Consider the following 14387-nt stretch of genomic DNA (forward strand, 5'->3'; position numbering starts at 1 on the left):
CTTTCAAGCTACCCTCAGGCCCCTGCCCCCGGTTACTGGCAAAGTAGAGCAACTTCAGAGAGCTTTACACTGGCTAGGATAGATGTTCCACCATGCCCCTTTTCTGCTGGCCATGCCTACTGTTCTGGTCAGCTTCTACTCCAGTCACCCCATGCAGGGGGAAATTTTTTGCATATTTGCCAAAATTTCTTCAGCACCAATCATCTGGAGCAAAAGCCAGGATGTAGCTAGCCCTTAGAAATGTCCAGTCTCATGTACTACAGTTTCAGTGGGCTTGGTTTTTCAGTACCTTCCACCTAGCGAAGTCATATACACTTGTGGAAATTGGGCCAGAGCCTCAACTTGTTTAAATTGTCATAGCTCAGTAGAAGTCAATAGAGCTATGACAATTAAACAGCCAAGAATCTGGCCTATTAAGTGTAAAATGACACCAAATCAGAATAGCACATTTTGCGTCCTCTTTATACTCACTCTACAAAAGAGTGAATAACTATGCAGAGAGGGAGGATCTCGGGTGTGGGCTTGAGTGATCTGGAGGGAGCAACCCTGGGAGTAGCCACGTCTAGGGACAAGGTATGATAAACTTTATTGTCTCATTGTTAATTTATTTGCTCATAAAACCAAACCACAGGATTCTGTATCATGTGTGAACTGTGTTTCAGGGCAGGTTTTGTAAAGTACCAGCTCACAGGCTCACCCTGACTTCAAAGTCAATGGGAAAGCTCATGTGTGCACTGGAAGCAATGGAAAATGCCCGGTGTGCTATATGGGTTCCCTTTCAGCTGGGGACTCCCCCATGCTCAGGGAATCTTGTGGTTGGGAAAATCCATCTGCTTCCAGCTTATTTGTGCTTCCAGATTGCAACTCAGAATCTGGCCCCAAAGATTCTATTTGTAACTTTGCCACCTCTGTCTGAGACATGGTTCATGAGTTGAAGGGTGGTGGTGTGGGGAAGGCATTGGACTCAGACTCAAGAAATCCAGGTTGCATTTGTTACTCCTGCAGGTTTACTATGTGACCTTGAGCAAATTGCTTCTTTTCTTTGTGCCTCCATTCCCTGGGTGTTGAAGGGGATAATACTCACTAACGAAGGTGCTGGGAGGAATAAATTCATTAATGTTTGTGATGCTCTCAGTTACTTAGTTACATAAATAAGATCTGAGGAAATCAGATAGTAAACACCGAGCATGCACAACAACAGCAAAGCTATAATATAACATTATTTGAAACATGCACAAATGTGAAAACATTGCCAAACTTTTTAATATATAATTTTTCCGTCTTTTCTAAATTGAAGAGACTCCAACAGACACTTCCTTTCATATCTGAGGGCAGATGATTCTAGCAATTAGTTCCCCTGTTGAGAAAAGGCTGTTCCCCCATATCTGCTTTCTAGCCTTAGGGCACCTGAAATTAATGGAACTCTCTTCATCATAAATCATACATACTCTGTAATGCTTTCAAAGAATGCTTACTGTGTTTGGGGAGTTTACATAATGAACCTTCCTTCATAAAGGTGAACTGCTATAATATGCTCCCTTGCTAAAAGTTTGATATTAACCTTGCTGTATGGTATATATGTGCATGCATAAATCTGTCCAAAGTTTGAAGCTGTCAGTGGCATATCCATGCCCATAAATCAGCCTTTGAAATGTGTTGTTATATTTAATCTTCTGCATATTGTATTTCATTCTACAAGTATTTTTTTTAATTTATTTTTCACAGGTTTTAAAGTTAATATAATTTAGAACTTTGACTAAGCTATGAACTGTGCATGAAAATAATTCTTAACTGTAGGCCTGAGCCAAAATCCATTGAAAAAATTAATGGAAAACTGTCCTTGACTTCAGTGGCCCAATTTCATTGATATCATGCTTACATGACAGGATTATTATGTTAACAGGCAAAGAAATACTATTGTATTCTCTACCGATTGACCAAATCTCATTGCAGACACGAGACTTTTTAATCTCTTCATTTTTTTGCAGTGGACCCAAAGATCCACCTGATCCTGTTGCTGGGGTCAATTCTGGGCCAGTCTAACTATGGTTCTTGCAGATCTTTCACTGCAGTAAGCCTCATTTTCTTCTGATCTGCCATTCCTATTCCATGTTCTCTTATCAAGTTCCTCCAGATATACTGCACTAGCTGCAACATACACCTTATGAATTTTACCTCTATCTTGTGCAATACCATCATCCCACACTGCAACTGGCTGCAAAAAGAGCGGGAAATGCTAGACCCTCCTTATTGCTTGTCTGGAAACAGGAAGTTGGTGCCTTATCATTTCTAACTTCCTGTTGACCCAAGGAACGATGGTCTGGAGACCAGCCTAGGTCTCTGACATCGCACTAGCTGAGCAGATGTCAAGCCTGGCAAACTGCAATTATTTATTGTAGCATCTTCAGAGCTTTTCCTCTTCTATTGCTCTCTAATCACACATCCTTTCTCAAATCTTAAAAACTGTTACCTATTCCAGATATCAGCCTGAATTCTTGGGGTGTGTTTGTGTGTGGGGGGACATTCTGTCACGTTCTCAGCCGTCCATTCTTCCATTTCACTTTGATCTCCCATTGCAGGATTCATCTGCTTTACGTATTCCTCTCTGGTTCTCATCTGCTTCTGCACCTTTCTGACACTTCTGTTTTGGTGCTTGTGGATTTTTTACCCCATTAGTTTTTATTAATATTACTAGTTGTCTCTCAGCCCTGCAGAGCTTGCTGTCAGATCTGCACCATTCAGGGTTATTAATCATAATTCCAGTTGCTTCTGTCTGTATGTCTGATTTCATTGTCATGTTCCCCCTCTCCTTCAGAGCCCTATGGATACTCTGACAGTCTTTACTGGCTCTTCTCTGTCAGCAACTTTTTCTTGGCTGTCACTTGATAATCGGAGCAACTAATGATAAAACAACATTTTTGACTGCTGCTGAAGTCAGCAATGCCCTCATATGAGACCTGACTGGCTCCACAGGCTGTGCGAACCCCTGCTCTGGGAAGAGTCCAGCCTGACTAAACCTTTGGACCAGCTGTTCATGTTGAATAACTCAGCACCTTTTGTCTGATTTAGGAAGCATGGAGATAGATGGTAATCCCATGCCAAAGAAGCTCTCAGTTGGAACACTTAACTGTTGACACATTCATTAAACTGAAATGGTACATAAGTTTTGTAAGATCTCATGTGATTTACCTTCCGTCCTCACCAACACACAGTGAGCCAAACGGGTGGTAGCTGTTTTCCTGTTTAATTCTGACTACAGGTGATGACTTACTTTTTAAAATTGAGCTATGGCAGAAGGAATGAGTGTTGTGGGGCTTCAGTATATTTTGAGGCAAAATTACTCAGTGTGCTGCCATTATGTCAAATGTTGCACCTCCAAAATGATGTCAGGAGCTCTACTTCAGTAGAGGCCAATGGGTTAGATGACAGAGGCTAATATTTAACCCATTCTTAGATGTTCCTAAGCAATCTTCTCCTGGAATTAGACTAACTGCATGTTCCAGCTGGTCTGTCAAAATAAATCTGTGATCACATTTTGAGGCCTTTGGGGAAAGGAAGCAAGACAAATTCAGATTGGAAATAAGGTACAGTTATTTAACAGTGAGGGTAATTAACCATTGGAGCATCTTACTGAGGGATGTGGTGGATTCTCTATCACTGGCAATTTTAAAATCAAGAGTTGATGTTTTTCTAAAAGACATGCTCTCATTCAAATAGGAATTAATTCAGGGAAGTCCGAGGGCCTGTATTTTATAGTAGATTACATGCTCACAGTGGTCCCTTCTGGGATTAAATCTATGAAAAATATAATGTCCCCACCCCATGCCTCACAATCCCTGCGAAATCATAGGCAAACAAAAACCCCATGGAACAATAGTGAAGGAAATAAATGATCTTTAAAATACTGAACTAAGAAATAGGTGGAAACATCAAAGAATCATCTTGAAAAGTACATAGAACTAGTACAATTATTAATGCTGGAGAACAGTATTAATAAATATTAGTTCTTTAATATGTTAATATAGTGCATTACTATATCACTATACACAACTTAATGGCTTTTTGCCATCCTTGGGTCATATTCTGCTTACAGTCTTGAGCTCAATTTCAATTGATGTTATTGGGCTAAATTTTCAAAGGAAAGAACTCCAGCTCTGCCCACAAAGTATTCTTGTAGCTATACAAAGAATTAATGTTACTGAAAAGCAGGTAGTTCCCTTTTATTTGCACATAAATATGCATTTCTCAGTTGGGATGCTTTCTTGGGGTGCCCAGGAGAGTTACCTTGTTATCCTCCTGCCTCAATGAGAGGAAGATTTGCTTGTGCTTAACTGGATGTCCACTCCCTGACACCACCAGTTTGTTAGCAACCCAAACAATGTCCTGAGGGCTCTTTCAGCTCTTGCTTTGCCTTGCAAGGTTAATAGGAGGTGCACCCCAATCCCCTTTGAAGTGTTCTCTTGTAAAGTCCAGCCCCTGTCACAGGACACTCACAGAAATTACCACCTAAGATGTCCCCAGAGAAACAGTGCACACACCAGCTTATTTGATTCAACTGAATGAATATCAGCTCCAATATAACATCACAGCACTGAGGTGTGTTTACAGTGAAAACAATCATAAGTTTATTTTCAAAGGCTAAGACTTAAGAGGAGTGAATAAAGACAATGATGGAAACACAAATGATTACATATAAAACAAAAGTATAACATGTTTCTTAGAGCCTAAATTTAACTATATCAGGCTAAAACCTTTGTCTAAAGTAGTTTATCTCACCTAAAGCAATTCCCCAGCTTCTTCAGACAACCTGGCTGGGATCCTCCATTTCATGCATGCAGAAAGTGCTGTACTTTTTGCTTCTTCAGTGAAGGATAACAAAATGTCATTCCCCCTCCCCCGCTCCTTATATACTCCAGAATTCATTGTGTTGCTCGCAGAGTCAGGATGATCCCCTATGGTTCATTCCCTGGTGTGCTGGCTCCATGTTGTATGCAAAATGGGGCTCTCACTGTGTTGGCTTACAATGCGTAATCTACTAAGGGAGATACATCTCTTTGTCTGGCAAAAACCTGTTGGCCTACCCAGCCTGGGACACAGTCTCTAAAACATATTTTCAGTACATACACACACAACTCCTTAAATATAATCTGTAAGTACATCTCACAATGATTATGAGTATCAGTATGACATAAGCTCTTATTAGAAACCTCACTTGACCCTTTTTCGGTAAGTGCTATGAAAGCAATGTGTTAGGTGTAGTGAGTTTGTCAGGCCTGTCAAGAGTTACTGTTACAGAACAGTGATCCCTTTGTCAGTTGGCACTGAGGGGTTTTTAGGGTCACACCAGTGAAATTAGTTGTTTGCTCATTCATGCATATGTTTTACTGGCATAATTTAGGTGCCTAGAAAAACTTATTCTTTTTAAGCATTTGCATTTCTTATCTCATGTACAGACTTAGTCGTGGATGGAAAAGCTAAAAATTCTTAAGGGTTTAAAAGCTTAAATGGAAATGATTATTACGGTGCAGAAATGTTTAGAATTGGGAAATTCTAAAAATGTGTTAAGTGAAAGATGGGTTAAGCGGCAGGGTTTCAGACTCTAGCCTCCATTTTTGCAGGCATAAACTGCCGTTGCAAAATTGTGTTGGTGGTTACATGTAGCTACAAAAATGGAAGCCCAGTAAAGACTGACCTGAAAATTTGGATCTAAAAAAGGACACTAGTTATTAATCATCTTAAGAGATGCAGATTCTATTCTCCTGCACTTTAAAATCTGTTGTTTTTTTTCTCTGCATTTTGTTTGGTCTTCCCAATTAACCTGGTTCATTTGAATTTTCTGTTTTGCTCAGATACCAAAAGATTAAAGTCAGATACTCATCTACAAACTGCCTAACCATCGTCCTTCACTGGTGAGATAAAAGGAAGAAGTCGCAGGAAGAGAGGAACTACACCAGGCTTCAGATTTTGGACTATACAGCAAGACTCTGTAAGATACTTGGGTGTTTTCTCCATTAGTGCTACAATGGAGACACTGTCCCAGGACTCTCTGCTGGAATGTCAAATTTGTTTCAATTATTACAGCCCCAGACGGAGGCCCAAGTTGCTGGACTGTAAGCATACCTGCTGTTCTGTTTGCCTTCAGCAGATGAGAACAAGCCAGAAGGACCTGAGATGTCCCTGGTGCCGAGGTATCACTAAACTGCCACCGGGATTTTCTGTATCCCAGCTGCCCGATGACCCAGAGGTGATTGCTGTGATTGCAATTCCCCATACTTCAGAGCACACTCCAGTCTTCATCAAACTTCCTAGCAATGGGTGCTACATGTTGCCCTTGCCCATCTCCAAGGAGAGAGCGCTGTTGCCAGGAGACATTGGCTGTCGCCTCCTGCCAGGTAGTCAGCAAAAGTCAGTCACTGTGATGACAATCCCAGCTGAGCAGCAGCCCCTGCAAGGAGGGATCCCACAGGAAGTCGGAGAGGAGGAGCAAGACAGGAGGGGCGTTGTGAAAAGCTCCACCTGGTCAGGTGTTTGCACTGTGATCTTGGTGGCGTGTGTCTTGGTTTTTCTCCTTGGTATTGTCCTCCACAATATGTCTTGCATTTCCAAGCGTTTCACTGTGATTTCCTGCGGCTGAAAAGGGTCTGTTCCCAGAATACTCCGATGGGATAATTTAGGGGTTGGGAAGGTGGTGGTGATGACAGGCTTGAGTGAGATGATGCACTGCAACATTGACCAATTACTACAGAACGCTTGACACCAGACAGCTGTTTGACAGTCTGAAGGCAATCCTAAAATGCGAAATGTGAGACCTCTCAGCAGAGTACAGAGAAAATCATAATGAGCATCTGATGGTAACAGCATTGAGGAAGACTGCATGTGTCACCATCCTCTTTGATCAAATGGACTGTAACTTCTAATGATTTTTATCATTTTATGAGACTAAAGACATCTATTTAGCTGGTTATACTGTAAAAGTATATGATACGATCACTCTGTCTTTAAATGCAGTAGATTAAAATCAAAATGCTATATGTATAAGTAGAATTGAACATGAGAATCAGTGTAAGACTCAGTAAAGATATTCCAGTGCCAGTCCATACATATTCTTTTTAATGGGGGGTGAAGGGGAACTGTATAAAAGAAAAATTCATTTAGTTGGTAAGGCTTTTTATATACTTTAAATTGCACATTAATTAAAATAAGTTTGAAAGTTGCATAATAGTTTTTAAAAGGAAACATTTTACAAGCGATTGTGTTTCATATGTGATGTGTGTTTTGTCATATACTTTCATTTTGTTTCCACCTGTAGTGAAGTGTCCTTTCCAAGTGTTTTGTTAAAGCAAGATCCAAGCAGAGGAGCAAGAAAGTGAAGAAGTAGGGCTACCTAAAAGTGCAGCACACTTTTTTTTTGCTGTGTAAGCCCTGTCATGAAGTATGGCTTTGAAGTGTAAACAGTGGACATGCTGTTTCACCTCTGGTCTGTCAGGCGGGCTTCTCAAGGCTCTGGCCTGCCTGGGGATTAGTGAAGGGATGGGTCATAGAAGTGCTGGACATTCTTCCTGCAAGGACTGGATAGCAAATTACTTTTTAGAATTTGGGACCAGCCTCGCCTCCATGTTCAGTCATAGTTGTAGCTGTGTCATTATTGACAGTAACTCTATGGATGCCTAGATGACCAAACAGAAATCGAGGTCTCATTGTGCCAAGCATTGTACAAATATCTAGCAAGAGACAGCTCTCATCAGAAAGGGTTCATGCTCTAGATAGATAGGACAGACCAATGATGGAAAACAGGTTGAGAGGGGAAAGGGACTTACCCAAGGTCACAGATGAGGTCAGTGGCAGAGCTGGGAACAGAACCCAGGCCACTTGACCATGCTGCCTCTCCTAACCCCCTGGAGTCAGACTGGTGTAAAACCTGTGTGAGATCATAATCAGGCCCTGTGCCTCCTTTCAGTAGTATAAACCTTGATTCCTCTTAGGGCCAAATATGAAACTACCAAGAGAAAATGATATATTTTTTACTGCATGTTGATATTACAAATCCCACATGACTGCAGTTCATTGCTCATAAAGGGCCAGATTAGGATACTTATGCTAACACCTCAGTTAATAAGAAGGTTCATCACCTTTTGTGGGACTTCTTGTGGAGTAAGGTATTCAGCATGAGTAAGGGTATCAGAATCTGGCTGAAAGTCTGGATTTGTTTGATTTTTTTATTTTTTTAAGGGTCAGAGTGGGACTTGTGGCAGAAAAAAACTATTGGTTTGCCTGATTTGTATTGTTAGTATGAAGAATGGACAATTACACAGGTGTAAGCACAGTGAACAATGACCTCTAATCTATTACTAATATGCTTTCTAATAGTTAATTTGAGATAGTTCAGTCCCGTGTAATAACACTGGAGAACCTTGTTCCAACTGAGTTAGGCACATGAAAGAAGTCCGTCGTGTTGCACCAGTGCAACTGAGGAAAAATTGGCTCATTATGAACACCATTCTCGTTCGAAAATACAATACAGAGCACATATCTTCCTTTGTGCTAGATTCTCTCCTCTCTCCCTCCCCCCATGTCTGTTTTCTAAAGAATGGCATATATAGTTAGTATATGTAAGGTTACACGTGAAGATAAAGCTCCTGGTGCACTGTGCCTGCTTTTATCTACTGTAATTTGCGTGGGCATAACAAAGAAAATACCCCAGAGGTGACACATTTGATACCTCCTATTTTTCCACTAAGAAAAGCACATGCAGAACCATATGCAATATGCAGAGAACCTGGTTTACAAACTCTTGTTATAAACATTCAGCTCCTGGACATCAGTGAAAGTGGGGTGTAATAGAAAGGAATATTAATTCCAAACGCATGCGGTATTAAAATTGTTAATCTGCAGCATCGTCTTGTAAGGAAAACTCAATTTCCATCCATGTTACATGTTAGCATGTAATGGAACTGTAGCCCGCTAATATTTCTGCCTTCGTAAGGCTCCATGCTAGTGTACAGTTAGAGGACATAGTGCTCTACTGCCTCGCCCCTTGTAATCATCTACCCTCGTGGCACGTGAGGGGGGCGTGGGCGTGACATGCTACTAGATCAGCTACTTGACACCGATTTTGCACTCACTGAGCACAAGTGTAAATGACTAGACAAGGTGCAAGACAGTAGAGTAGAAGGCCCTGAGAGTACAATACTAATAATATTAACATTGGAATGACCATAAAATGCCTAACCGAAGCTCTTGACAAAGCAGGTTCTCTTGATCTTTTCAAATAATGTCTCTCCTAAAAGGTGCTGGTTTTACTTCCCCACATGAAGAGTGTAGTTGGAAGGATAAACCAGAAATTAGGTTAAAATGCTACACCGTATAACACATTACTCAACAGGCAAATATGGGGTTTAATCTGGTATTAATGATGTAGGCATCATCTGACCAGAACGCCATATTGTATTACTTAACACAGTGCATTGTTTTGTTAGTGTGAGTTTCTTGTACTGTTAAGAGCCTGCTGAAATGCACGGCTGACCTAATTTCTGATTCCGACATTTGCCTGTTTTACAGTCTTTGTGTGAGTGCAATAAATAAAACCTCAAGATTTTTTGTGGGTTAGCGCCTATTCAAAAATATAATTTTATGGGGGAACATTCTTCTTTGCTTTAGGCAGTGCGACTCATTTAAATTTTGCAACCTTCATATCATGTTAGATCACATAGCTTTATGCTGATGAGCTGTAGTATATTGCAATAGACAGTGTTAGACCATTTCTCAATTAGGTTAATATTCATACTTTAAAATGCAGTGTGCTCTATTCCATTTTATATTCCTCAGTCCCATACCTGGCATTCAGAAAGGAGACAGCTATCTATGGCTATAACTTTGCAAAACGTGCTAGAAAAATTATTCCCAGGAAAAACATTTAAACTCACATAATATCCCTCTTCTGCACCAATTTCATGCCAAAATGATCAGCTCCTGGGTAGGTTCTTAATCCTTGTATATCAGCAACTCTTTTGATCACTACTCAGTTCTTGAAAAAGGAAGACAAACTTTTTTTTTTTTATGGCATAAGTACTAGCTGAGCAAACATTATTTATACTAAATCTTGTCTGAAGTTATTTATGCACCTGCATTTTTGAACAAATACCCTTTATGAAGGTGTATTATTTGTTTGTTTAATGGAGAGTACAGCTTCTTTTATTTTAAAGGTCTCAGCTTCAGTTTTTAGCTTGTGCTTTGCTGGGAGACAGAAATAGGGTACACTTTGTGAAAGTTTGTTCAGTGAATTTTACAAATTCAAAATAAGCAATTTTGGTATGTGCGACTTTTTAGAAAATTGTGTATTAAGTGTTTGTGCTTAAATGATATGGAAAAAGCATGGGTGGTTTTGTAAACAGGGAGCAATTGTGAGCCTAAAGTTTCATCTTTATTAATGAAGGTTGGTATGAATAAAATATTAGCAGGAATAGAATGAATACATCAAGTGAATTATGGTTTCTCTAGTCCTTCACCTTAAAATGAACAGCACAGTGAGTACTCAGTGGAATTATTCTGTATTTACACTGGTGTAACCAAAGCTAGCATTTGGCTGCCTTCCTCAAGACAAATTTTTAAAGCATGGGCTGTGGCACATTTTTAAAATGTGTGTGTGTGTGTGTGTGTGCGTGTTGGGGGGTAGTGGTTTTGTTGTTGTTGTTGTTGTTAAATAGTTGATTTTTGAGTAGAAATTACATCTGATGACCACAGAGCTACAAAGATTTTCTCTTCTGGTTCAAGTGATTTAAAATTTGTGAGTGAATTTACTCCTTACACAAGTGAGATATTACTGGCATTAGCCTGAGCATGTATTGTTCAGGCAGGTATGTGTCACCTCCCCCCGTCCACTCCCCCAGCCAAAAAAAGATCATGCCAGTGCTCCTTAATCCAGATCAGCCAACCCCCTTCCCCCGCTAGTATTACAGGCATGAGGCTTTTACTGAATGGAGATTATACATGTAACAAATTCACAGCAAAATAAGCAAACAGGGTGAGGATGAGACCAAACAGTTTATTTTCACTTGTGACTGATACATGATTTGAATCTACTTTATCTTGATTTTTTTTTTTTTTTGTGTTAATACCTATTGCACTAAGGTAACATTGTGACCTGTTCCTCAGTGATTGGCCAGAATCAAAAATCCCAGATCTAAACACACTTCTGTGAATTCAAGCTGTATTACAACACAGTAATTCGTACAGGAGACATCCATATGTCTAGTAAATATAGTTAGTCTAATGCTGGCTTTAAAATGTTTCCTCTTGCCAGCTGCCCAGGGCATGTGGGTTTAAATTTGGGGTTTTCTTTCTTTTGTGGGGGAATGCATGATGACAAATGAATCCAAACATCACCCAGGAGGCTATAAGAAGGCTTTATATACAGTTAAAGCAAAGACCTTTATGTTTGAGTATTTAGCAGGGCAAGATTCTACTGGAATGCTGCAATGGAATTACAGCATATTAATGATCTTTCCTTTCCTTTACAGTGTCCTTAGACCTGACAGCTGGGATTGTTCTTCTTTCTTTCTGTCACTTTAACATTTTGCATGCCAGTATTGACCCAACGCAAACTACACAGCTTGTTTCACGCTTCTGAACGTTAGCTGCCATTTCTCAACCTGCCCTTAGCATCTTTAGCAAATGAGCACTTACGTGTTGTCTAAGCAGTTGAAATTTGAAGCCCCATAAATGTCCAGGGAATGCATTTTTACAGCATTCAATTAATGCTTCAGTAAATATCTCTTTATTTTAGATCTAAACATTAGCTGAATTTTCACTAAGTATTTTCCCAAATACCAGAAGCAGGCATTAGAGAGGATTCACAGCTGGAAGAAACTATTTATACCAAACCCATAGCACTCACACAGCAAGGCTCAGAAGATTATCTCTGTTACCTAGGATTGAGTGGATTATAAGTAACCAAGAATGGACGAATGCTATATGGTTATATTGGGGATGTCGTACCCCCGAGGCAGCTTCTTCATTGTGGAGGAGTCCACACCTTTTCCTCAGTTCCTTGTGATAAGCTGCCTCTTAACCTGTGCCCTGGCTGCTGCCCCCTCAACTGCCCCTCTCCCCAAACACTGTAGTTCCTGGATCCTGTTGGGACTGCCCTCCTGGCGTTCAGGTGAGGAGCCTCTGAACTGCTGCTTGCCTGGGCACTGTACAGAGGCTTCTGCCTGAGGTGGGATGAGAAGCCCTGAAATGAGCAGGGCTGGAAGGTTAGATTTGAGAGTTATTAGGGGTTCGTCAAATGAGCAAGAGGAAAGGGTATTTGGGCCTGGATAGAGGCTCATGAAATTAGCAGGGAGCTGGAAGTGTCATGAATTGAACTGATTGGGATGAAGAGATGTGGAGGAGGGGCAAAATTGAATGGAGGGATGATTAGGCAGTGTCTTAGAACTGGGTATTTGCAGTGAGTGGAGACATTTATCCGGCAAATTTGAGAAGAATTAGATTAGTTATTTCTGATGCCTGGGAGTTGGATGGTTTGTTATAACATAGCTCAAGAATGGTTTGGCCAGGCAACTTGAAATTTTGGTTAATTCAGATCTTGGACCCCTTTGAGTTTTGAGGCTGAGTATTTTGGAAGTTAAGTTTTCTGCCTAATTAAGAAACTTGCAAAGTGCATGGGCTGGTCTAAGGTTCTGAGAAGCCCTTAAATCCTGGGAATAGCATGAGTTACAAGCATGCTTCTATTGAAGGCCAAATGTATGGAAAGGAGATGGTCATATCCCAGTGCAAAAATAAACTTCACTGACAAAATTGGCAAGAAAAGCCCAGAAAAACTCCACAAAGCTCTTTAGGCATTCCATGTTAATGTCACTGTCACGCCTGTTTGATTTAAGAAGTTGTTTAGTTGAAGACAAAGGCAGTATTGCTGTACTTCACATTTGTATGTAAGAAAAAATTAGGATGATATAAGAGGGTTGGGTTTTTCTGTTTTGTTTTTCAATTTGATGTAAATAAGGCAATTGAGAAAGTCGAGTAGTTACTTGCCCAAGAGTATTTACCTGCCTATTTTAAGAATTATAAAGCGTGTCTTATGTCATTGCATCAGTCTTGAAAATTTCCATCACCTATCCGCAGTTGCATGCACTGAATGGTTCTGAATTTCTGTGGTGGGACCCATTAAAGAGGGATCTGAGTCTCGATCAATATCTGCAAAAAGAAAAGGAGTACTTGTGGCAAGTGAGGAGTACCTTAGAGACTAACCAATTTATTTGAGCATAAGCTTTCGTGAGCTACAGCTCACTTCATCGGATGCATTCAGTGGAAAAGTAAGCAGGCTACCTTAAAGTCTAGGGAAGAAGCTAAGCCACGATTCAGAGGGGATAGGATAATAGTCTTGAAAAGTGAAAACACCAAGGAAGGAGATGAATTATTTAGTGCAATAGAGAAATTAAAATACTCTTCCAAGGGTAATGGTGGAGGCCACATCACTCGGGACTTTTAAGAATAGACTGGGCAAAACACTTGAAAATGCACCATCAAGAACAATTTTGCAGGGCTGGAGATGGGCTGAAAGACAGCGTCTTCTCCATCTTTAACTCTGCGGTGCTGCCTCTATAACCATGAAAATGATTGAAGTTAGAGCAGTGCAAAAGTTTCATAATGAAGCCAGATGACGCTTACCTGTTTTGCCTAACAAAAACCTGCAACTCAGGCCAGTTGTGCTAATACGTGCAAACTGGGGCCACGTTTAGACTGAACCAAGGATAATTTATAGTTACAGGTGGGAACCAGACAGAGCTTAATAGTTTCACATGGTTTTGATCCATGAGTAGATAAAACTCTGAGTGAATTTGGCTTTGAGATTTTGGGCTCATGTGAACCTCAAAAAATTGAGGTGACACTCGGGGAGCTGAACACACATAAACTAAAGCCAGAAAGGACTATGTTAGCATAGCTAACCCCCAAGAACTGAAGCAATCCAGTTCTATACAGATGGAGTTGAAACCAACAGCTGTTTCCAAGCATCTGGGCCAGTTCTCTCTTCTGTAGCATACAGAGCTCTCTCAGCTTTATATCAGCACGCTCTTTTCTGAGCCCCCTGATTCAGAGGATACTGGAAACTTTCTAGAGGCCTTGCATAATGACTTAGCCACTCCCAGTCTCTATTCAAGCCTAAGTTAATTGTATCCAATTTGCAAATGAATTCCAATTCAACAGTTTCTCGCTGGAGTCTGGATTTGAAGTTTTTCTGTTGTAATATAGCAACTTTCATGTCTGTTCTTGGGGGTTAGCTATGCTAACATAGTCCTTTCTGGCTTTAGTTTATGTGTGTTCAGCTCCCCGAGTGTCACCTCAATTTTTTGAGGTTCACATGAGCCCAAAATCTCAAAGCCAAATTCACT

The 14387-nt window shown here is 40.5% G+C and overlaps 1 protein-coding gene across 6 annotated transcripts in view; it reads left to right on the plus strand.

Moving 5' to 3' along the window:
- The window catches only part of RNF152 (ring finger protein 152), a 61992-nt gene extending 48723 nt beyond the window's left edge, over positions 1-13269 (plus strand). For all 6 annotated transcript variants that reach the window (XM_074944975.1, XM_074944978.1, XM_074944979.1 and 3 more), the window contains one exon: positions 5850-13269. In XM_074944975.1, the coding sequence (XP_074801076.1) occupies positions 6023-6634 (612 nt within the window). In that variant the 5' untranslated portion in view covers positions 5850-6022 and the 3' untranslated portion in view covers positions 6635-13269. The remainder of the gene's footprint in view (positions 1-5849) is intronic.
- The last annotated feature ends 1118 nt before the right edge of the window (positions 13270-14387 follow it).

Source organism: Natator depressus, chromosome 2 (genome assembly GCF_965152275.1).
Source record: "Natator depressus isolate rNatDep1 chromosome 2, rNatDep2.hap1, whole genome shotgun sequence".
Taxonomy (NCBI): domain Eukaryota; kingdom Metazoa; phylum Chordata; order Testudines; family Cheloniidae; genus Natator; species Natator depressus.